The sequence below is a fragment of the Archocentrus centrarchus genome, chromosome 1, assembly GCF_007364275.1.
Source record: "Archocentrus centrarchus isolate MPI-CPG fArcCen1 chromosome 1, fArcCen1, whole genome shotgun sequence".
Taxonomy (NCBI): domain Eukaryota; kingdom Metazoa; phylum Chordata; class Actinopteri; order Cichliformes; family Cichlidae; genus Archocentrus; species Archocentrus centrarchus.
In genome coordinates this window covers 28,011,211-28,037,403 of record NC_044346.1, presented here as the reverse complement: position 1 = coordinate 28,037,403, position 26,193 = coordinate 28,011,211, and the positions used below count along the sequence as shown (strand labels likewise).

Genomic DNA, 26,193 nt, shown 5'->3' with positions numbered 1-26,193 from the left:
AATAATTGAAAATCATGCTCTATTGGGTTAAGATCAGGTGACTGACTTGGCCATCTAAGAATATCCCATTTCTCTGAGAAACTCTCAGGTTGCTTCTGCAGTATGCGTTGGTCATTATCCATTTGCACTGTGTAGTGTTATCTGATCAATTTTGCAGCATTTGGCTGTATCTGAGCAGAAAGTATAGCCCGGTGAACTTCAGAATTCATCCTGCTACTTCTATCAGCAGTCAGATCATCAATAAATACTAGTGAACTGGTTCCATTGGAAGCCATACATGCCCATGCCATAACATTGCCTACACCATGTTTGACAGATAATGTGGCATGCCTCAGATCATTTGCCGTTTCTCTCCTTTTCCATGATTTTCCCATCATTCTGGTACAAGTTAATTTTGGTTTAATCAGAGCAACAAATACTTTTCAGAACCTTGCTGTAAACCTTGCTGTATTGCTGTATTTGGATTACTGAAGGCTCTTGATTGTAGACCTTGACAATGATACATCTACCTCCTCCAGTGTTCTTGACTTGGTTAGATGTGAAATAGTTTTGTGCTTTTTTTAAAACTCAGAAATGATTCTGTCATCATGTGACTTTGTTATGTTGCGTTATGCTTTGTCATCTTATCTTATTTTATTGTTTATGTAACTTCTGCACAGTGCTTTTAAATACAAGTACCATTTAAAATAAAGCCAAACCAGTATACATTTGAAGAGCCACAGTATTGTGTATCTGTCCAAATATTAAGGCATTAAGGCACCATGATTGAAAAGACACCTACATCCGAGTTTTCTTAGAAAACGAAAAGAAGGAAAAAGAAAGTTTAAAAAAGATTACAAATCATTTAAACTTGGCAGAAAGTCAAACCTTTTTTTCTTTCAAAGATCATTCTAAGTCACCTTATTGCGCAAGAACAAAGAGAGAAATCAAAGGACATCATGAATAAGAAATCATACAGGGTGAGTGATGAAAGAAATATAGAAATACAGCATGAGAATGTGAGCTAACGTGTGCATTGATTTTAGTAATCCCGAAGTCCACACTTTGATCCTCCACCAGCACCATTGAGAGTAAAAATGCAGAAAAGGGTTCCATAAACCTAAGGTATGAATCAGTACATTTGAAAGTACAAACTTGTTGGCCAGACTTTCATCACTGGTGAGTAAATATAATAGATGATACCGATGACATGTACTTTTAAATAGTATATTGTTTTAAGGGTCAGCAAATACTGAACATGAAAATGTCAAAAGACCAAATTAAAAACTTGGAATGCTAGATCAGTAAAACATGTCTTTTTCACAATATCCCCCTTCGCCCTGGAGCACTCTGTTAATATGTTTTGACCACGTTTGATCACATATATTGAAGTGAAGTCTCTCTCGGCAGCATTAATCAGTATATTCAATGTGGGAAATGTTTTGACAGATTTTGTTATCAGATGGAAAGTAAATTTCACACTGCCAGTATATGTTCTTACTTATGTTTTCATCCAGTTGGGGAAATAATTATTTAATCTCCTGCTGAATTTGCAAGTTTGCTCACTTCCAAAGAAATGAATAGTCTTTAATTTCTATGGTAGAGACATAGATAGAATATCAACTAACAATCCAGAAAAAAAAAAATTACATAAAAGTTATTAATTGAGTTGCGTAACATTGAGTAAAATAAATGACTTGCGAAAACATGACTCGGTTGAGAAACCTTTGTTGGCAAGCACAGGAGTAAAAGCTTTGTAATTGGTCACCAGGTTTGCATACATCTCAAGAGGGGTTCTGGCCCATTCCTCTTTACAGAAGAGGATGGTGTTCTTTGGGTCATTTCTCTTCCTCAAAACACAGCAAGTCGAGCTGATGCAATAAAGCGCAATTTTAGTTTCATCTGACCATAGCATTTTCTTCCACGCCTTCTCTGAATCGTTTAGATGTTTATTGGCAAGTGGGCCTGTACATGTGCGTTCTTGAACAGGGGGACCTTGCGAGCGCTGGAAGATTTCAATCCATTCGAGCGTAGTGTGGTGCCTTCAGATCATTAACAAGCTCCTCTGTAGCTGTGGGCTGATCCACCACCTTTCTCATGATGATTGATGGTCATTTTATATTTCTTCCATTTCTGAATGATCACACCAATAATTGTCTCCTACTCACCAAATTTCTTAATGATGACCTCATAGCCTATTACAGCCATTGTGCAGGTCTACAGTCTTGTCCCTGACATCCTTTGTAATATCCTTTGTAATCCTTTATAATAACTGCGGCTGCTGTTACACCCAAATTTCCCCTCTGTGGGACAATAAAGGCTGTTTCTTCTTCTTTTTCTTCTTCTTCTTCTTTGACAGCTCTTTGGTCTTGCCCATGGTGGTGGAGATGTTGGAATGGAAGAAACTGATTCTGTGCACTGTATATAAATAATGAGTTGAGATCAGGAGTATCTGTATACAATTGATTGATTGATTGATTGATTGATAGCTGTGTGCCACACAAGCACACAACCAATCTTTGTGTGCCACAGTTCAAATACATATTTCACTCAATGACATGCAAATCGATTTATAACTTTTATGTAATTTGTTTTTCTGGATGTTTTGTTGTTGTTGATATTCTCTGTCCCTCCATTAAAATGAAACTGCCATAAACTTAGATTGTTTATTTCTTTTCAAGTGAGCAAACTTACAAATTCAGCAGGGGATCAAGTAATTATTTCCCCCACTGTGTGTATATATATATATATATATATATATATATATATATATATATATATATATATATATATATAAAATTAGTTGGGTTTTTTTTGTTTTGTGGTGGCATATTTGGTAACACCATAATTGCTACTGTATTATACCTGACAGAGCTGAATATGCTCAGGCACTGCATTTATCTTATGTTATATTTGATATCATGTAATTGGCTCTATTCTTATTTATAACCCTATTTTTCCTTTGCTGTATCTCATTTGCCGCTGCAATGATCCAATTTCCCCTTGGGGATTTTTAAAGTTTCATCTCCTCTGGAAATCATTTAATGCACAATGGAACAGAGAATGCATCTGTTCAGTCTATGTGGAATACATCTGACACCAATTCATGATAGCTTTTAAGGCCATACCAGTTAACCATCATATCACATCTATCTCTTTTCTGCTAATGCATAAAGAAAGACATATGACGGTTGAGCAGACTAGTGGCTCAGGAATTTACTGCAAAGTGACAGCTAAAGTGCAGCTCACTTACCAGGCTCACCCAGATTTCTTAGGAGTATTTCATGTGGTCATCTGTTAAATGTTTCCCTAAATTAAATATTTTCATAAAAATTTTTTTTTTTTTCCCACCACCTAAAGGTGTAAAACTGGCAATCTAAACCTGGTGTGATGATATACAGTTTGTGTATTTACACTCAGTTTTGAGACTCAATAAGATAAGATAAGATAGTGTTTATTTGTCACATGCACAGTTATACACAGTACAATGCACAGTGAAATGTATTTTGTACCTGCAACCATATATACACACATAAAAACACACATATAAATAAGAAGAATAAAAATACAAATAAGTAATTACATGGAATTATAGATTATAATATTTACATTGTGCAATAATAGTCCAGTTAGGGCTCAGAGTTGAGCAGACGGATGGCTTGTGGGTAAAAACTCTTCTTCAACCTTTCAGTCTTAGTCCTCAGGCAGCGGTAACGCCGGCCTGATGGGAGCAGGGAGAAGAGAGAGTGTCCGGGGAGGCTGGGCTGTTTTAGGATCTTCATGGCCCTCAGCCTGCACTGCTTGGTGTCCATATCCATTACTAATCTCAAAAAGAGCTGATTTTGTTTAATATACACTTAAGGGATTTTTTTTTTTTTTTTTTTTTTTTTTTTTTTTTTTTAGCCTGTCATGTCTGGCATCTTTCACAATCGGAATGATGATCCGAATGCACTGATGTACCAAACATATTTGCTTTGACAAGAACAGCTCTATATGTTTCCTATAGGCTCTTCTTGTTAATGTTTGCAATTTTATTTTTATTTATTTATCTTTTTATTTAGTTATTCATGCCAAGTCTGACAGGCAACAAGGAAGGGGCAAGAACAAGAGGTGGGGGGGAGAAAAGGGGGGGGGGGGGAGAAAAGGAAGAAAGGAGATAGAAAAAAAAAAAAAAATAAATAAATAAATAAAAGGGGTTGATATACTCACACACACACACACACACACATCCATACACACACCCATATGCACCTACATATACACACACACACACACACACATACACACAAGTTTATTGTTTGTAGTGATGTGTGTGTATGCGCCTTTGTCATGCAATGTATTCGATAATGAGGGCGAGAAACTGTAACCATGCCCCCCGCGATCCAGAGGCAGATAGGGAAGGACCCAGGGGACCCAGGCTATCCACAGCACAGGAGCCCAGAAGACTTGGGGCCACACATCCCGATGGCAACCGCGTACACTCCCCAGAAGAGGAAGGAGGGAGGCTACAGACGGAACCCCCACAATCCAGGGGCTAGAGTCCAGAGAGCCAGAGACGACGGGCAGCCCACCCCCCCCGGCAGGCCGGCACCCCCAGCACGAGCCAGGCATGCGGCCCCCGAGGCCCCAAGCGCCCGAGAGCAGCCCGACACCCGGCAGAGCCCCCCCACGCGCCAAAGAGGATTTAATAATGACCTACTCTATTTTTGGCCCAATTTGGGAAGAGGATTTTTTTTCTCTATTATGAAAACTTGTTGTACAAATGCATGTAGGGTTGCCTTTATAATAATTCCCAACATGTGGGATTTGGCCACGCCTGATTGATTATTGTCCCATGTCTCAAAACACAATCTGGGGGAAGAAGTCACAATGCCTTGATCCAGTTAATCCCAAATGGCCACTCCTCTGTCAAACAACCCTATAAGAAGGCACCACAGGTTTGGAGAAAATTACATCTATAAGAATGCCATGACCAGGGCAACCTGACTTGGATCATGCCATTGGAATGCTGGAGGCAGGGTGGACCACCAGAAAAGCTGCCAGAGCAATGAGCCCTGATTTCAATGTCATACAAAACCTGTGGACTGTTTGAGTGACAGCGTAATCCTCCTCCGCAGGCATCCAAAGGTTGTGTCTGTCTATGAAGAGGCGTACAATCAGTCATAATCACCAAAGTATGGTGCTTACGTACATTACATACAAAGTGAGAAAAATGTGTTTATGTCCTTTTTTGGTTTATTTTGTCATTGATTAAGTTAGGAAATTCATTAAAAGGTAATGAGAAGCAATATGAGGGGTCATTTACATACAACAAAATGACACCAGTTAATTTACAAATAAATGCATTGGTCTGTTGTTAATACTTTCAGCTACTATGTGTTTTAAGATTTTTTTCACAGTCATAGGCCACTGCAAAACATATAACCTATTTCAAAAAGTTTGAGAGTTTTTTCTCTTTTTTTCTTATTCTTTGCCTTTTTTTTAACTTCTCTGCTTTTAGTCCGATGGGGATTTTTAACCCTGGGAGCAGAATCAGAGTAACAGCTGTACAACAGCAGTGCCACAGCCACAGTAAATGCCTATTTACAAGTGTGTATTGGGTAGCATCTCTCCATAACCTCAGTTTGGAGGCTAGTACAATATGCCCAGGCATGCCTATGCATTTATTGCAATCATTATCAACACAATGTGCAAGAGAGAGAGATTCAACCTAAAATGATCTCAGCCATTTTCCCCCTCTTATATGTGACTGCCCCTTGCTCCCATTGCCTAATTCACAAATACTCTTTTATCTCACAATAAGAAAGATATTAAAAATATACATGTGGAAAATTGTAATTGCAGATGTAAACAAGAGTAACAAAAGAAACAGAAAAGATGCTCACAGTGAATGTAGAGATTTTAGTGTCTTTTCCAGCTCTCCTTGTGCTATTAAAAGTACAAACATCTATGCACACAACCTAGCATGTCAGCATAAACGTTAACAGCAAACCTTTATCTCCCTGAAGATACACACAAACAAATGTGCCATTTCAGTCTCTCCTTCTGACACACACACACACACACACACACACACACACACACACACACACACACACACACACACACACACACACACACACACACACACACACACTCAAACAAAGTCCATTAAGATGAGTGTGCGTTCATTATTTATCATTGTTTATATCTTTGGTAGATTGCCAGCTATGATAACAAGGCTAAAACTGCTGACTGATGGGCATTTTGCTTTCACATACAATACAGACACACTTACACACTAAAATGGAACAATCACGTTTCATTGTGCAAACGCTCACATACTGAGCTTATAGAGCTCGACAGACAACCAAGAGGTCTCCAGTGATTATGTGTGCATATTCTTTATTTTTTTTATTGTCTGACATATTGCCACTGGAAATACCAGGACTAAACTGCTGACTGATTCACATTGAAATGTCACATACACACCCAGATACTCCTTGGTTTTCTTGAACAGGCAAAAATGCCCCTGGGTCTATGCATAAAAATACACATCACAGTGATTCAATGTTAAACTTCTTGCCTTTCTCTGAGTTTAAACTTAAAATGTTGCTGACTCTATAAAAAGATATCTTTGTTCTGTCCAGACAGAGATTTAAAGCAGTAATCAAGGAGACTCTTTTTGTCTTCTTGCTCTTGTTTCCCCCCTCCCCCTGGTGCTATGCATTCATTGTTGAAGTGATTTTCTCAGAAATTGTCAAACTGTGTGGCGACAATGCTAAGATGCTCTGTTAAAATTTTGAGTTTGAGTATCACTATTCTGTGTTCACAGTGCCTCACGATGCTCATGTAATCTCATCACTTACATTACAAATTTCATTTATCATTTAAAACCATCTGCCTAATATTGTGCAGGTTCCCTATTGCTGTAAATGGATTGGTATTTACATGATTCCTGTGGTGTCTGGCACGAGGATGTTAAGAGGTGATCATTTGGGCTATGTAAATTGCAGGGATGGGGCCCTGGTGGACTGGTCTTGTTCTTCTGCATCCTGAGAATAATTAATCAGATTAGGATCTGGCAATTTTGAAGGGTAAGTCTACACTCAGGGATTTTTGATGTCTTTCACAAGCTGTTTCTGAGCAGTTTGGAGTTGGAAAATGGAGTTTTGCACCATTATGTTGCACAGAGTTCATTTATTAAATGGCTAGAAATAATCCCCCCTCAAAAATGCATAGACCCCTGTTAAGTGAGTTATCTATGAGGGCCAATCATGAATTTGTTCGTAATCACCTACTACAATCACTACTACACCTACTACACCTACCTACAAAGGCCTACTTTGAGCCAGGAAAAAATCTGATTATTATGATTATTGTTTTTTACAGTGATTTTTTTTGGCAAAATATACTTAAAAATAGCCAAATTATCAAACCCTACTTATGTTTTCTGTATGTGAGATGTGTACAGTATGTGGATTTGTGTGTGTACTGGCCATTTGAGAGATAAACATCAGGTATGGCAGCTGTCTGATGGATATGCCACATTAACTCTATTCTTTGTTTGTGTGTGCAGGTTTTTGTGACACCATATGACAAGGTATTTCATGCTGGACTCTTCCATTATCTGAGGTCTGCACTGTTACTGACAAAGTGAGAAAAATGTGTGCATGCATGTGTGACTATATGTGTGTGACCATAGAGTGCAGGTGTGAAGAGCCACAATGATAGTGGGTGGTCTAAACAAGGAGCTGAATACAGCAGGTCTGGGGGCTCATGTGGGTTCAACTGTAACCTACCCCACACAAGAGGGTCGTGAAAATGTAAAGCTTTACTTGCTTTAAATGTACCTAATCTCCCATTCATGGTCATCTGTTTGAACATGTCCAGACAGATTCCTGCCTAACTGCCATTTTTAGATCTCTCCCTCTGCACTGTGCACTCTGTAATTTCACAGTAGACTTTAAACTTGTGCTGAAAAGAAACAACTTCCTACTAAGTCGACTTTTGTGTGGAGGTTCCGCTCAAACAGTTTTCAGCAGTTTTCTCTTACAGAGTCCACAGTTTCCAAGGCCAAAGGCAGCGCCTCAGGTGAGGAGTGAGACCAGGAGAGTACTCATTATATTTTTCACCATTTGCTGGGTTGTGCATCGTGAAGTGGTCTCCTAGGGTGACACTGGACTTGAGGGAGAACATTCAGAGTAAACGATATTAACTGTGGTGCATGCCAGCATGCCATCTTGTGCCACCTCCAAGGGCACTGAAAATACTGGAGTTTTTTAATCACATAAACATTCTTCACTCATCAACTGCATCATTTTCCAGATTTACCTCCTTGTGGTTTCATCTCAAGTTGAAGGATCATTGTTTTGTCACAGTGGAGGAGAGCCAGTGCCAAGACACAAGTATCAGAGGGCATGACAGGACTTTCATTAAGAGATTTAAAAATAGATTTTATGCAGAAAATGGTCCAGAGATACACAAGGCGTAGTGTGGAGAGGTCGCCAATTTTCTGCAGAGTCAATCACTACAGACCACCAAACTTCATGTGGCTTTCAGATTAGCTCAAGAAAAGTGCATATAGAGCTTCATGGAATGTGTTTCCATGGCTGAGCAGCTGCATTCAAGCCTTAAATCACCAAGCGCAATGCAATGTGTCAGATGCCACTGGACTCTAGAGAAGTGGAGACATTTTCTCAGGAGTAATGATCACGCCTCTCCATTTCGCAATCCAATGGACAAGTTTAGGTTTGGCAGTTGCCAGGAGAATGGTACTTGTCTGAAAGAAACTCTTAATGCTTTAGCATGCCAAGAAATTTTGGACAATTTCATGCTCCCAACTGTTTTGGAACCGTTTGTGGATGGCCGGTTTCCTGTTCCAACATGACTGTGCACCAGTACACAAAGCAAAGTCCATAAAGACTTGGATGAGTTAGGTGTGGAACAGAATCCTGACCTCGACCACTTTTGGGAGGAATTAGAGTGGAGACTGCGAGCCAGGCCTTCTCATCCAACATCAGTGTCTGACCTCACAAATATGCTTTGGGAAGAATGGTCAAAAATTTCCATAAAAACACTCCTAAGCCTTGTGGAAAGCCTTACCAGAAGGATTGAAGCTGTTATAGTTGCAAAGGGTGTCCCAACATCATATTAAAGCCTATGGATTAAGAATGGGATGTCACTCAAGTGCATATGCGTGTGAAGGCAGATGAGAAAATACTTTTGGCAATGTAGTATATATCAGGTGAGGCATTTGCTTTTTATGGACTTGTTCTCTGAACTTTTTGATCACATACACACACTATATTATATATATATATATATATATATATATATATATATATATATATATATCAGCATCAAACATTGCTACACCTAAACAGCCAGCCATCAAGCTTCCCACATCTGTCTTTGTCAACCCATGATCCACTCCCCTCCATTCTATGAGATAGTGAAACAGACACCTCTCCAAGTCCCAAAGGACCTCAGAAGCAGCCGACAGGAAAAAGAAGCTGAGAATGGATGATGGGACACTATTTAAGCCACACGAACCCATGCTTACTCCTTTCACTCCCTCTCCTTCCTTTTTCTGTCTTCTTCCATACATCATTCACCATCTTCCCTTCTTGCCTCTCTCACTCAAACCTTCCTTTGTTTTCCTCTCTCCTCTCTCTTTACCACACTAATCACTCAGATTAGTTTTTTGTAAAGAAACTTAAGCCTTCAATATCAACCCTTGTCTGAAAAAACATGCACGCGCACACACACACACACACACACACACACACACCTGATCAACATAAATTGCAATGCAGCTGTGACAGCAAAGAGCAATCCATCCACCCATCCACTAATTGAGATCATGTACCTATTGCCGTGTTTGCCTGAAGGAAATGACAAATTCAAAACATTCTGCTAAAGAGCACTGACTAAATGCTTCAGACAGAGAAAGCTTTCCACTCTCTCTCATCCCTTTAATCTCATTTGGCATAGAACAACACATCTTTATTTACGTATCAACATTGGTACCTTTGTTTTCATGCAAGGAAATAGGAACTTCGACTTCTGGATTAAGTAAAAATTTCAGATTTAATTTGCCAGTAATAAAGTTTTTTCAGAAATAATGGTGACATAAAATGAATACACATGACTGAATGTAACAAATAAAATCTGAAAGCATCAAGTGATGCATTCTATTAGTATTTTGACTGAGAAACACCTACTGTACACATGTGCTGTGTTTTACTGTAGACGAACAGAAATGCATTTTGAACAGAGAACATTTTATTTACTATATTTACATTAAACAGTATTTAGCATGCAATTCAAGGGAATTTGGTATAATACAATATGAAACCAGTAAGACTTGAAATACTCAGTTTTACAAATTGGAATTATGCAAAAGATATGTGAAGTGTGTGCAGTTATTTGTATTTGCAAGCATTACAGGTGATCCTACATTCCACAAGCTTTCAGAAAATCTGATATACATGTTGACTGTACATCAGACCCTTTGAAAATGTCTTACATTAATTCATTGTACGGATATCAGCATCAAACATGAGGGCTTAAACAATTTCTCTTGGTATGCAGCTAAAACTCAAGTTAATGAAGAAACTTGCTCAAATCTTCACTCTGGAATTCACGCTAAAGCAGTATACAGCACACATTCATGAAAGGGTGACATCAAGGCTGAGAATCTCTGAGTCTGATACAAAGAGCTCATATATAAAGAAGAGTTGGAATGCAGATGAAAAACTGAGCAGAAAACTCAGAATCTCATCAATGTCCAAGTAATGTGAAAAAGTGACTGAGCCTGAGTTTGAATTCAGGAAATATTAATTGTTTATACTGCTTTGTAAAATAAGCAAGCAGCAGAGCAGAAAGAATGCTGATAGAATGCAATGAGTGCGAGGGCATCGACAGGTCTGTCATAGCAATATATTTGAGGTTAATGCAAGTACAGTATTAAGAAACTGCAAACATATAAACCTGTGAGCTTCCAACAATAACCATGCCATTCCCTGTCCTTTCACATTTTTGCCTTCATATTTGCCATATATTACTGTTAGTATAAGCATGGTTATGGGTGTCCTGATAGAAAGTCTCAGTAACGCCCTGCTAACAGCGGCTAGAACCGACAAAAACACTTCCTGACAGAAGAGTTCAGGATATCCTCAACAACTCACCTCAGTGTTACTGTAATTGATCAGACGTGAGCTTAATTAACTCATCGACATGCATCAAACTCCTTTCACAATGTTTTACAGCCTTCTCAAGAGTAAATAAACATTTACGCTTCACACTTAGCATGTTGACAGCAGTGGACACTTACTACAGATGATAGCCAGAACATTTGAGGTGAATAGGAGGCAAAAATGTAAACTACTGCAAAATATTTAATTGACACGTATCTGTTTTTAATTCCTGATTTATTGCCAAGTATTATTTAGGTATAAAATATAGTGTATACATAAACCAGAAACTTACCAGCTGGCTGCAGGCCTTTATGGAGAACTGCAGAGTGACTGGCTGGGCTCTTATGGATGACAGAGGGTTAAAGTAAATTGGCTAAGTGGACAACAAAATTAAGCCATTATTGGGAGTCACATCAGCCCAGTCAAAGACAATGAAAGCTGATAACCCTGACCTATAGTCTGTCTGTTCCCTTAGTTTTACGAGATACTCATAAGCTAGAACTGTTTTGGCCGATTTTATTCCCTGTTGTATTCTTTTGTCTGAAACTGTTTATGCAGCTATAACCACATTGCTAATTAATGCTGGTTATTTTTTATCGATTTTCCAATTGTTGTTTTAAAACCTTTTGTGACACTAATCTGGGAAGTACCACAAGAATACGGTTTTATTTTATGCTCCCACTGATTGGCAGCCAATCAGGACTTAAAAATAATAAAAGCCCACTGCACTCACTGCCAGTAAACTCTTACCATCATAAAAGCTTATAACCTGTGTGTGTATATGAATGCTGAAACAAACTAGAGACCACTGACAGTTTTATAGTTATTCATCTGCTATTTATCTCTTCGGTGTGCTTAAAGAATAAAGCTGCTGCCCAAAGTTACATAGAAATGTTTCAGCTCAGGAGCTTCAATTGCACTATAACAATAAATTCTGTTATTTTAACATACACACTGAGCAAAGGCCTGAGTTAAAAAGCAATTCTCAGTGTTGCAAAATCACATCTGGTTTATGACTTCATGTTGGAGTATTTTAATAATTTATGCAAATATTATAAAATGTCATTGGAAACACACAATGCATCACACTACAAATCACATTATGCTGAGACAAGGCATTGTAGAATTAGCAGGTATTGAGTTAATAAAAAATTCTACACAGTGCACACTCTAGCACAGACACAGGCACACAAACACACCACACTCAAGTCCAGACAGGAATTAGGCAGGTTGATTGGTGAGTGACAACTGAAATTGAATTTCTCTGCCATGAGGGCTCAAAGGACTCAGGGGAGAACATAAACACAATCACATGTGAGTATCAGCACACACAGGCATGAAAAGGCACAGACATCAAACATACACACATGAGCGTGAACAATTGCTGAATTATTGCTGGCACACACACTCAAACACATGCGCATATTCTTTCTCTCCCAGCTTCCCTTGCTTGCTCTCTCTCTTTTGCGCACACACACACACACACACACACACACACACACACACACACACACACACACACACACACACACACACACACACACACACACACACACACACAAACTTCTATCCCCACCAGTCCCTGCTCTCCAATTTACTGCCAAAGCTGTCTCTCTGGAAGCAAATCTCTTTTTTTTTCTCCTCAAAACATGACAATGACAGTCACATCTGGCAACTCCAAACAAAACAAAAAGTTTGAGAAAGGCCATCATTATACTGTGGCCATTTAGATGTGATTTGAATTGTGATGGTGGAAATGGCAATCACTGAGCCACACAGGAAGCAGCTCCCTGTAGCCAGATTTGAAGTTTGAAATCATGAAGGGAAATATAGCTGTGCACTGATCTTTCCGAATTTGTAAGTGTAGGAGTTTTTATTATCACATATACCTTTTAAAATAATAGCAGCCTTTGCAATATTCAGCTGTGCAAATGCTCCAAAACACAATGGAGCTGCTTTCTGATGGAAACAATGCTATACTAAGAGGTTTGTGCATCAGTGGTGTGAAGACGCAAAGCAGCAGCATAGTAAGAAGGTTTAGGGTGAATGTATATGTTCTATGATGCACATGAATGACATCTCAAATTGATTTTTGACCTAATCTGAAATGAAAAAGCACTCAACCGGGGCTGAAAAAGCTCAATTAGATGTCTGAAATTCACTTTGGCTACTTAAAATTTGTATTGAATACTAGTATATTACAGGTCTTTTTCAGTTTCTTTAAAACAGTGGTTCCAAAATCTTTTTAGTCACAATTTTATTTTTGTTTTGCAACAAAAACAATGAGCTAGATCCTCAGAAGGTCCAACCTGCAACCTGAACACCCCAGACAGTCTGCTGCCAGTGTCCCATTGCCAGACACCACAGGACACCTCCAGAAAAGCACGAGGGGGACCTATGCAAGATTGGGCCAGTGATTTTAATGGTGTGGCTGAATGATATGTATTAGTTATTTCTGAACTTATGCTATATTGCCAAAAGTATTCACTCACCCATCCAAATCACTGAATTCAAGTGTTCCAATCACTTCTGCGGTGACAGGTGTATAAAACCATGCAGACTGCTTCTACAAATATTAGTTGAAGAATGGTTCATTCTCAGGAGCTCAGTGAATTCCAGTGAGGTACTGTGATACAGTAGATACCCATCTTCGAGTAAGCATCGGAATATGATACAGAACTGAAGATAGAGAAAATGATTTTCCTGTAAATAAATTATAGTCATCATGAAAAATGATGCTGCATGACCATGTTGCTGCTTTTTTATTATATCATTCCTTTATTTTATAAACTAACAAACTGCTCACTCCAATCTGATATGTTGAGCCATATCTCTGAACCAACTGCTGTTGGCAGGGAAATTAGTAAATCATTATAAATTCCAAAAATATATTCTGATTTTTCCAGTATACAACAATCCTCTCCACTGCAAGAATTTTTAGTTGGTTATATAGTTCAACTTCTACACTGTACATTCCTTTATATACTATAATGCTTTTAGAGGAAATTAGCAAGAGCCTGAGGTCTTCTACTGTACTTCAAAACTGCAGATAATACTGACAGTTCACAGTGTAAACTGTAACTTTACTCTGCTCCAACTCATATGTTGATCTATATCCTTTAAATCAAGTGAAGAAACCAGCTTAAAGCTGGCTGCTGACAGGGAAATCATACTGCTGTTAGACTGATGCTTCATAGTCTAAATTGCTAACTGTAACCTTCCTCCGCTCCAATTACAAAGCGCCTCTCTTTTCGCTGTGAAGTCACACCGTGGCTCTCGCTCTCTCTAGGTCAATCACAAACTTACTGAACTGTTCTGTAAAGGAAAAGTGCAACAGCCAATGCATTGTAACAGTGGGTTAACAAGTTAATATATACTCTTTCTGAATCTGCTTAATGATACATTCATGTTTACTGTGATAATTTTAAAAGGATAAAATAATAAATACTGCAGCTACTTCTGAAAAATACTGTATATGCACTGTGTTGCTCTAGCTCCTGTTGTTTCTTTAAGCAGACACTAATGAGGCACACAGTCACACTACGTCTTAGCCTGGATGTTGCATAAACCTATGTTTGTATTATTTAATTACAGATTTAAGTATCACATTTGTCCCTTCTTTACTCAGCTCTTCTCTTGCTGCTTTTTGCTAAAATTTGACCTGAACTGATCCAAAAGAATTCAGTCTCTGATTGGAATTGGAGGCTAGTATATGTTAGTGTATACTTTGGTAGCAAATTTTGCATCAGTGACTAAATATCAGACTCTAGATGTTATGTGTCAACTCATCCACCTACTTCCCCAGCAAGAGTTTTGGAATAGACATGTTTCCAGGGCCTTCAAGAATCATGCATTTAAAATAAAAATATAATTAAAAAAAAACACATTTTGGAGAAAACATAATGCATTTCACAGATTCCATTTTCACATGACATTCATAGACTGGCAAATGCAGTTATAGTTCCCATTTCCACAACATCCATGTTTCTAATTCTTTTAACAACCTTTTTTCTTATTAGTGTTTAATGTATTACATTCACTTACTCAGAGCCAAGAAAACCTGCTTCTCCACTTAACCCCTATGCATCATTCATAGATGATATATAAAAGATGCACACTGCCACTATGATGTCATCTGCTCCTTTGTGAATTTTAAGCAAGCTTCTCAAGTACAATATATCCATGTACTCGATAATTAGTGCTACATATAAACAAAATATAAAAATTTCCCTCACTGGAACTGGAGCACAGCCATCTGGGATGGATTTTAGCATAATTAACCACCCGGGTCCAGCTCATTGACTCAGATTCACTGAGATGACGCCAATCAGAGATCAGCTTACTTAGCACCCACCATGGGTGCTAACTAAGCTGATAATGCATAGATTTAGGCAGTTGAACCAATTATTTTCCTATGAGACTATGTGTATTTATTTTGAAGTAGAAGTCTTTGGAGATTATCTGTGGGAGAGTATTTGTATCGGCCTCTGTTTTATTTATGTATTTATTTTTTCACACTATATTGCCTATGACATATCTTCATCTCTTGTATGCTTCATGCTTGCTGTGTACCCTAAGGCATATCATTTACCCATTCACCATTCTGCACTCCCAGTCCCCGTTTTCTCCATCTTAATATTCTGAAGTTACTTGTTGAAACATAAGGCATGATGTGGAAAGACTTTATGAGAGGTTTACAGGGGTCAAATTCTGCCTCATTTGCATTCTACTATCACAGTATAGTTTCTTCAGCCCTAGGGCAATAAGGGATATTACATGTATGAATGCTGTAAGCCCTTGAAAAAGTGTTTACAAAGCAAGACATGAGGCAAAGCCTAGGGTGCCGTTTACACGAAGCCATTTTCACTGGAAACGGTGTCGTTTTGATGCGTTTCAGCCTTTCGTTTACACGATGGCGTTTCAGAAACGATCCGCGTTTACACGAGGACATGTGAAACGATGAAAACGATGTAGTTCCCATGCCAGGCCACAAGTTGGCGTTGGTTTTCTCTTTGCAGTTTGTTTACGCAAGACGCGCATGCGTGGAGTGACACAGTAGGTAGTGCGGCAAATTGTTCATTACTTAAAAAACGGCCAATGTGAGAGGTTTTGTGTGGACCGATGATGAGGTTGGATCGCTGCTGCACACAACGCTGAATTACAAAACGGTAAAAACACAGGAAGAGCATAAGAAGCACTCGTGAATCCGCGAGTACTGTTTATCAGTTTGCGCGTGCGCGAAAAACTGGCCGTCGCAACCATAGTGCGCATGTGCGAGTCGAGCGTTTTCAAATCACCCCGGTTTCAAGTGTTTACACGAAAACGCAAGCCGGTGCGTTTCTGAAACGCTCCACTCTGGACCCCGTTTCTGAAACACATCGTTTTCACTCTGTTGTCGTGTAAACAGAAGGGCGAAACGCATCAAAACGACACCGTTGTCGTGTAAACGCAAGGCCGAAACGCATCAAAACGACACCGTTTCAAAATGAAAACGGTCTCGTGTAAACGGCACCTAGATCTTAACAGGATTAATAAAACACAATGAAAGCAAAGTATAATAACAGCTATACTGAATAAATAATGAATAAAAACAGGTTTGGGGATGAGTGTTTGTTGAATGTTTGGACTAATTATGCTGGATCACTTTGCTGTGTTGTCCCACAGTGGCATAATAGCCCCTGCTCAAACACGAAATCCAAAGTGTTATAGTTTTAGAGTTAGCCAGTATGCAGGGGTTCTTTTGGGTCCAGGAGATTTCATGTTCAGGGGATGAGTGGATGAGTGCGCATCCTCAAATATGTCGTGTTAGTGCAAACTTGTCCGAGATTTGTCCGAGATGCAGATTTGATGCAGATTTGAAAAAGTAAGATCAGACTTTGGCAGTTTTTGACACAGAAATGGGTGATGGTTGAATACATTCACAGGTCACAGCAACATGAAGAGAAAGAGAATCTCAATTTAATCAATATAGAACTGAAATAAATAACCAATATAGTACAGGTCTGAATAAACAAACTACATATAGAGTCAAGAGCAAAAACAAGACAATACAACTCCGCACATACACACGCATATGCACACATTCTTGTAAATTACCATCACTCCCATGTTCCATTACATTACATACATTACAGCAAGCCTTTCAAACGAACTCTGGCAGATTTTTCACATAAACCCCCACATAAACACAAGCCCATATAACATCCTGGCACTTTAATGATATAAACACACGCACGCCTCTTACCGGAGTGAAGTTCATGACTTTGAGAATCCAGATGGTCAGTGCCAGGTTAACAATCATGGTGACGAGGAGGAGGAGGATGAAGAAGTACAAGCATCTCTTCCTCCAGCCATAGATTCCCACTGCCGGGTAAACCTGTGCACCACAAACTGAAGCCCCTCTCTGGTGGAGGGGGTTGGGCTGTGCTGCAAGGATATACTGCTCCTGGGTCATCTGAGAGAGACACAAATTTAATAATACATGTTACATTAACTCATCTTCATGAGAAATTTCTGTCATTCTTACATTTTATTTGAAGCTTATCTCTATGCTGACAATTTTTTTAAGGAATGAAAATGCACAAGTTTTATTGCCACTATTTGTCAGCTAAAGACACCCCAGTAGAATATTGTACACATTTTTCCTTTTGTTGTGAAGGTTGCATTTCTTCAGCTCTGCAAAGATTCTAGACAAGCACTACAGAGAAAGCATATGACTGTAGGAAGAAATGGTCTGAAAGAAGCAATCATATATTCCTCCCTTTTTCAGTCAGTGCTGTTGCGGCCATTTTTAAGGCATAGGTAAGCTACACATATATCAGATGGCTTCAGTTGGAGAGACACTTACTTTGTTGCATTAAAATTCCAGATGTCCACTTTATTTACTCTGCCCCCAACCCCCACCCCCAGTGCTTTGTTGATTAACAAAAAAGGCAGAATTAAAGACTTAACAACAGTCATACTATTATGTAGTACACCATATAACCATATATTTCATGTGTACAGGTGCACCCTAAAATACAATCAAATCAAGCAAATATATAAGATAAATGGTCTCAACAGTTTACCCTGTAAAATAAAGGTATTCTGGGCTTATCCACATGTTCTACATCAGATTTCGTATTGATTGTAACTGCAGCTCGTTTTAAAAAAATTTACCCTAAGTTATGAAACTCTATGAATAAAGCTGGAAAAGAATGTAAGTAATAATTTAAAATGTTAATAGTTATTACGTATTATATTAATAGGACACAAGTGGGCATCTTGTGTAGGGCATCTAAGAAAAGGCAGGGAGAGGAGAAGCTAAACTTTCAAGGTTTTAGAGGAAGGAATGATGGGAAAAAATGAAAAACATAAGACAGGAAAGAAGAAGAAGAATAGAAGCAGTTGAGAGTTTTGAGAGTGAGATAACAGGGGAGAGAAAGAGTAAGTCCAAAGCATGATAAAAATGAGATAGAGGTGGAGCTGTAAAGTGGAAAGATAGCAGAGCATTCAGTGCTGAAAGATAGAAAGGGAGGATGGAGAGAGAGGGGAGATAAGATGGTACAGGAGGACAGTCCATTAGTTGTAGTGCAGCAATTGGAGTCATTGGTGGCAAGAGATATGGACACTGGCTGCAAGGCACTATTATCTCTGTCCATCTGACTCTCTAACTCTCTCACTCTTTTTACCCCACACTCTATACCTCAGATTCCCTCTTGGTTCCTTCCTACTTTCTCCCTAATTCACCTCCTATCTCACTTTTGCACATCGCTGTCTTCCTCTTTATCAGTCTCTCTCTTTACACACATGGACACAAATACACACACACATGCACGCGCACACACACACACACACACCTACATGCACACACATTATAAGTCTTTATTTGCTGAGGCTGCATGACCTTAACACCTCACTGACTGTTGATTTTTCTTCCCCCCTGCAATGCCTTTTTTCTATATGGTCTCACATGATGACACCCAACAAGCCTTGATGATAAACAAAAATGCTGACTTTTGCCTCGCCTGCAGAAAAAAAAAGGAAATGCAAGCTTGGCTTATCTAAGTTTTATTGTTTCATTTTTGGGGGCAGGAGTCTAAAACTACCAACTTGTTATTGGTGTCTCCACAGGGGTCCTGTTTCTTACACCAAAGAGGCAAACCCAAAACCTTAGCAACCACTTAAAATCTAACAGATCAGCCTCAAGAGGGATTGATAGGCAGCACAGTGGAGCAGTGGTTAGCACTGTTGCCTCACAGCATGAAGGGCATGGGTTTGAATCTACTTTGGCCGGGACCTTTCTCTGTGGAGGTTGCACGTTCTCCCCATATGACAGCCTGGCTCCCTCTGACAGCTGGGATAGGCTCCAGCTTCTCAGACTTATTTTGAAGTCTTGTGAAACAGCATTATTTTCTTTCCCTTTCCATTAAGGATTAGACTCCAGTTAATAGAGAGCTATATGGTCTTGCCTCTCAAGCTGCTAGAGATTACTAAAGGTAAAGATGAAGTGTAAGGGAAATTTACATTATTCATTAAATAGCATTTTGATTGGATTCACAGTCAACTCCAGCCTATCCAAGGTTATACATAAAAAAAAATAGTACATCCAATAGATATGTAAGAGTTTTGAGATTATCGTAAATGGAAATTTAACCTGCCTATAGTTAGTGTGAAATTTTAGGATATCATTTTCTCTGAAAAATTTTTTTTAACCAAACTGAGATTAACCAATCCGATCTAAACTCTTGCTGTAATTTACTGAAATCTAATAGTGTCACTTCAGCAACATCATTCTGTCTCATATGTGTGTTTTCCTTTTCCACCTGAATTAACAAAAATACTGCATGAATGAACTGTGATAAGACAGAGCAAAAGCATGTCAAATTAAGGTGGAAAGGCACCCAAGATCGAGTGAAGAGCAACTCAACAAAAATTTAGACTAATGTGCAGAAATGCTTTTGGCACCATTAAATACAGAGCAAGGATTTAAAGTGGGTATTCCATGTGTGATTTTTTATTTTTTATTTGAAAGGCCAACATTTGCTAGAATGGAGGAAAAAAAAAATAATAAAAACACTACTGAATACCAGATTTCAATGAGGTGATGAAAGGATGTGATACTTTTTGCAATCTGCTTTTTGGCAAAGGAAAGCTGAAGCTACTTTGAATGTGCATACAAAACGAGCATTCAAGTTTCTATCAAAATGTAACTCAGTTGATTCATATCTGAGCACAATTTGGGTATGATGCAAATTTTAATGCCAAGTGCAATGAGGGCTTAATATTTGTCAAGTGGGCTAATTGATTAAAGATATTTAGCCAGTGAAGGAATTCTCCTGCAACAGCCTTAGTAGTTTCAGCTGTTTCTCTTTTTGGGTGCATCTATTCAGTCTGTGCAGACACAATGCATGTGAATCAATAGCAGAGCATTGCTGTAGAATAGGAGAGAGGAATGGGCTGCTGATCATTTTATCTCTGAATTCCACACTTAATCAATAGCACAATGTGTGTAGCTGTGTGCTGATATGTTTGTTATATGCTGAAGGTTTCTGTGCTGACAAAGAATGCTTATCATTTTCCTGCATGCATCAACAATAAGAATCAATAGATGCACACAGATATTTTTGAATGTGGGTGTGTATGTATCAGTTTTGCACGTGTTTCATCGTGCTGGGGCAACACTGTCACTTAGTAAAAGAACTAATGTAACCAGTGGTTTTTGTTTTTTTTTTTCTTCAATCAACAGGTGGCAGTCAATTGCACAATGTCATTCCTTAATTGTGTGTGGCCAGTTTTGTGACTGTGTAATTTATCACTGCATGATTTACTGTAAACGCCCTCCAATACGCTCTGTCACTGACTCACTCATTGTCTTTACGCTGTATTTATTGCTCATTTCACTCAGAGCTGTCCAAGGTTATCAGTCTAACTCGGAACTCTGACAAAATATTTTGTCCACCCACACGGCCTTTTGTTACAGAAAATCCAAAAGAAAATTGGGCCTTTGTTTCTTCCATTTCATTTTTTAAATTATTTTTTCTGTCCATGCCCTTATTCTCCTCTTCACCTCTCCTTCACTCATACTTTTGTATTATCCTAGCTAAATGTGCTTTTCCTGCTTTAGTAAATAATTTGAAGCAAAACAGCATAAATTAAGCTTATGACATATATAAACCTATTAAAATGCTCTATATATTTATTAAAATAGATTATTATTATTAAAAAATAAATTTCACACATTATTTTCCTCCTTTTCTTGCTCACTTCATTGTTTTTCTTGTTTTATTCTCATTGTTGCTAACCAATCAATTTTATTCTCTCCTTTTCTCTCCCTCACTTCTTCTGCTCTACACTCATCCATCCTTCCCTTTCTCTTCTAATGCATTTCGTAGATTGAACTGACAAGAGAGCCATCAATCAATCCTATAGTGCACCACAGCCTAGAGACCCTGCGCAGTGTGACCTAACTTTATTAATATCATAATGCCATGACAGCTGTAAAAACAAAAAAGTACTATAGCCACATCACTGTTGATACATTACAGCATACCATTAGTGAGTTCAATCAGTTCAGTTAGTCTGCTTAATTTTCACTATGTTGTATGTGGTGTTGAGGTTTCTAAACGTTGACTTTTATTATTGACAAATATTCACTAATACAAGTTCATCTACAGCTATTAGAGGGAGCACGCTAATGAACAAAATTGCCGGCATGATGGGGTTGGTGTGGTTGATTTGGTGTATATGACAAACCTACAGTAAGATCAGTCTACAATAACCCTTATATTATCTCATCATGAAGCCCCGCTTTTTAGGGAATAGAACAGAAAATACAAGAGAAAGCTGACAGGAGATGAGACATGGATAGGAACAGTGGGGAGAAGAGGAGACAAATGAGAGAAATGAAGAAGAGAAAAATATGATTGTGATCCATCCATGTGACATCTCCACCCCCACAACCTCCCAGAAGAAGAATCTCAAAATAAACAACATTAGTTTACAAAAAGCTAATAATAAGAATTAGAGGACAGGAGATAGTACTTGAAAAAATCTTCCTATGATATTGTATTTCATCTTTCAAACAGTGACATTTTGCATAAAAAAAGACTTTCACAATCCATTATGACAAATAGACAATCACAAATTTGTCTTCATATGGAGGTCTTATGGGCCCCTTGCAGATAACAGATCATAGTTTAGTTCAGACTGAAAGCAATATGATGGAAAATGTAATTTTAATAATAGCAAAAATAGCTTTCACTATAAGTTTTTTTTTTTTTTTATTGTTCCTTCCTGTACACTTCTGGCTAAATTTCACTCTTTTTTTTTTATAAAGCCTTTCTGAATGTCCAGTAATTTCAAAGGAAATGAACACAAATGTGCAGTGCCAAGCTCTGCTATTATGTAATTAAATTATTTTAATGCATGTGGAATGTAAATTCAAGTCAGGAACACTTTACTACACTGTGCATGTGAAGGCAGAGACTGGGAATAGATGTGTGCATCCTGATTATAAACTGTATGGGAAAGCTGTGCAGATAGACAAGTGCATATAGATGGATTTGATGGGGGTGCAAGTGTGGATAATGAACAGAAGGGTGAATGGATGGACTTGCCGAAGGAAAATCAGGAAACATGGGAATTTTGTTTCACAGCTGAAATCCAGATCAAAGCATAATTTAACATGCGTGCATAGCTGATTGGTGCTGCTGCTGTGCAATGTCAAGTGCTGTGGGCAATCTAGAGTATCTGTCAGAGAGCAACCCATGAGCTTAGAATCAACAGTACCTCAGCTTCAATATCACTCAACACTTGACATTTAAGTTCAAAGATCCAGCACTGCATTTCTGAGAATGAATCCTTTAAGTGTAAATTGAATATGGTTTGTTATTCTGCTTTGCCCCTGGTGGAGCATAGGACCTCCACTGTCGTCTTTCACCTCTTGAGATCCTTGGCAGTCTGTGCGACTTCGTCCCAGGTCGGTCCTGACGTCCCCAGTTCCTTCATCAAACTGCATCTCCAGGTCTCCCTTGGGTGGCCTTGCTTGTGTTTCCCTCGAGGGGTTCCATTTAAGTGCTTGCCTGGTGATGCTGGAAGACTCTCTCTGCAGAGTATGCCCAATCCATTGCCATTTTCGCTTTTGAATCTGGATGTCCATCAGCTGTTGTTTTGTTTGCATCCAAAGGGCTTCATTTGGCACTTTGTCAAACCACTTCAGGTGGAGGAGTTGTCTAAGGCACTTACTGATAAAGACCTGGATGCGTTTGGAGCTGGACTTTGTCACTCTCCAGGTTTCTAAGCCGTACAACAACAAGGTTTCAAAGCATACTGCTTTCAAATTGGAGTTTAACAGCTGAAGTTCTGTCTTTGTAGAGATGGCCCTTGACCTCCACACCAGGTGAAGGACAGCAAAAACTTGCTGAGCTTTCTTGATTCTGGCTTTGATGCCTTCGTCAAACACCTGGAACCCCTGCAACAATCTCCTATCATGAATAGCCTTACAGGTAAAACCATGGTATAGCTCCCGTATAATTATCGCAATCTTCTCAGGCACTCCATTGAATATGGAAATAGTATGGTGTAGTATGGCATGGCATGGTATGGTAGCACTATCTGTCTAAACAATGATAAAAGTTGAAAAGACCTCACAATTTGAGCAAAAACAGTGTTTGGTTTTCAGATTTTTTTTTTTCTTTTTGTGATAAATGGTGGGGAAAATTGTTGCCCATTAAAAATAAATATTTAAATTTTAAAAAACATGTATATATTTCTTCAATCTATTGCAATCTGTTTGGGTGCACCATTATCATAATATCATCTACTACAATGATTTAAAAATCTCAGACTCGTTTACCTTTAAAAAAATGACATGCAGTGTAATGTCACTGTGTAGTGTGCAGGGTCAATTCTCTCGGTTTACTAAAGACACAAATAAAATCACTAGCAACACAGTAGGCATCAGTTGTTATGATGTGTGGCGGAAACATCACGGGGGATTCATGTTGAATGCTTACACATGCAACAAACTGTTGGAGTTACGGTGCTCTGTGTTTGTTTTGTTTTTGCTTTTTGTTTTTTTTTGCTTTGTTTTTATTTTCATGTGTTTGTCCGAGCGTGTTTGCACCAGTGTAATAAAACACTAAGCCAACTGAATTGGGAGCACTTTCTGTTGGCTGTTGGTTTGGACAGCCTGTTATTCTTCTCTGTCACTGTGGGCATTCAGGTGTTCAGCCACTGGAATGGATAACACACACACACACACACACACACGCACACACACACACGCATACACACACACACACACGCACACACACACGCATACACACACACACACACACACGCATACACACACACATATAAAGACCAAAAAAGTAAACACATTTGGGCAGACAATCACAAAATCACACTGCAGCCACATGCACCAGCAAACACAAAGGGATGTTTTCAAATATAAACAATGTGTTCACACCTAAATATATTCAGACACACAAACAGGGCTCTTTTGCAGTGAGCTGTTCAGTATTCCAGCAGATTTACGAGGTGCTACTACAGGCCTAGTGTAAAAAGAGAAGAATTAAAAGGAGAAGTCTTGCTCTCGTCTTTCTCACACACAAACAGCTGTCCCCATGTAACCTACTTGTGATGGACAGAGGAACAGGACACCATGATAGCACCATTGGGGAGAAGTGCACTTCCTAAAAAAAAGGCACCTACTCCATGGGCTCAGAGCCCAGTCTGTTTTGAAGGTGAATGCTTTACACACACATTAACCCACCCCCACCACCATGTTCGTTTGGCTTCACCATTTGGCACCAAATTAAAACACTTAAGTTTTCATTTAGTGCCACAGTTCATAACAACATTGGATTATCAACTCTAGAGAAACCATCCTTTTCTTTCTTCCCCCCTAGTCTCCTTCATTATTGCTTTTCCTGTTGTTCTGATGTTTATGCTTTTTGAAACCCTGCTTTGGAGCTAAAGGGATGCTTTACTGTCGTCTCTATTTATAGAAGCAAAAGTGTCTCTAGACAGAGATTTGTCTCTGTCTAGATTTATCTGCCTCGAATGATGTCTTTCATTTGTTCAGGACCCACGAGACTAATTAGTGGATGATTAAAATGGAGAAGGAAAATGGGAGAAACTGGAGAGAAAAAAAAGTTAGATATTTTGAAAAAAGAGAGGTAAGAAGAGCATGTAGAGAATAAGAAAAAAAAATCCTGATTGTGTGGGATGTTTCCCCACTGCGGAACAGGTGTCCTCTCGTGGTGTAAGACTATTTGCATTAGCAGGGAGCTGAATGAATGTTTGGGTACTCAAAATTGTTAAATTAATGGTTAAAATTCTTTTTATCTTTTGCCTCATACTCACAGCAGACTTAACTGCGAGCTTGCACCAAAAACGTTTAACAGAAGATGCACAGTAGGGTGATGTTTTAGAATCAATCTTAGTTTCATTAAAGCAGCAGAGCTAAGACAGAGACAAAATTACACAAGCTTTAAAATATAGCATTCTTAGACATAGGAGCTAAGGTGCCCACTAACTTATCATCTTTATTAAAAAGACATTTTGAGTTAAATATTTGAAAGGATATAGCATACTTTTTTTCTGCATACTGCAAATAATGATATCCTTACATTTAAAGCCTTATAAATTGACTTAATGCTGTCTGTTCTGCAGTATCTGCTCTAGCCTCCAGTATCTGTAAATTATTAATGACAGTTTTGTAATAATATTAGGAACAAAGTAAGACTGATAGCTGGTTAGACAATACCTGTGAATTGTAGTTTAGAGGCTCAACGATCATCATTTCCTCTCTTACTCAGTGGCAGCTGGTAAAGTTTCCCCTCACACTGATTCATCATGACACACCATGACTTTTCAGATGCTGAGCATTCACGCTGAACAATATTTATTATTGCAGTATAGTTTCTGTATCAAAAATAAATAAATAAACTGTGAAAACCCTGGCCAAAACATTGTCAACACAGAATACTGTAGAGTCTGTGTAGCAGTTATTTCAGAGGCATGAACAGCTCTGCAGTTTCATGTAGTG

At 38.6% G+C, this 26,193-nt stretch overlaps 1 protein-coding gene across 3 annotated transcripts in view; it reads right to left on the bottom strand.

Moving 5' to 3' along the window:
* The window catches only part of sgcz (sarcoglycan zeta), a 180,922-nt gene extending 159,735 nt beyond the window's left edge, over nucleotides 1-21,187 (bottom strand). For all 3 annotated transcript variants that reach the window (XM_030738415.1, XM_030738431.1, XM_030738422.1), the window contains exons 1-2: nucleotides 21,143-21,187; nucleotides 17,404-17,613 (exon numbers count right to left, since the gene is read on the bottom strand). In XM_030738415.1, the coding sequence (XP_030594275.1) occupies nucleotides 17,404-17,613; nucleotides 21,143-21,187 (255 nt within the window). The remainder of the gene's footprint in view (nucleotides 1-17,403; nucleotides 17,614-21,142) is intronic.
* Nucleotides 21,188-26,193: the final 5,006 nt, after the last annotated feature.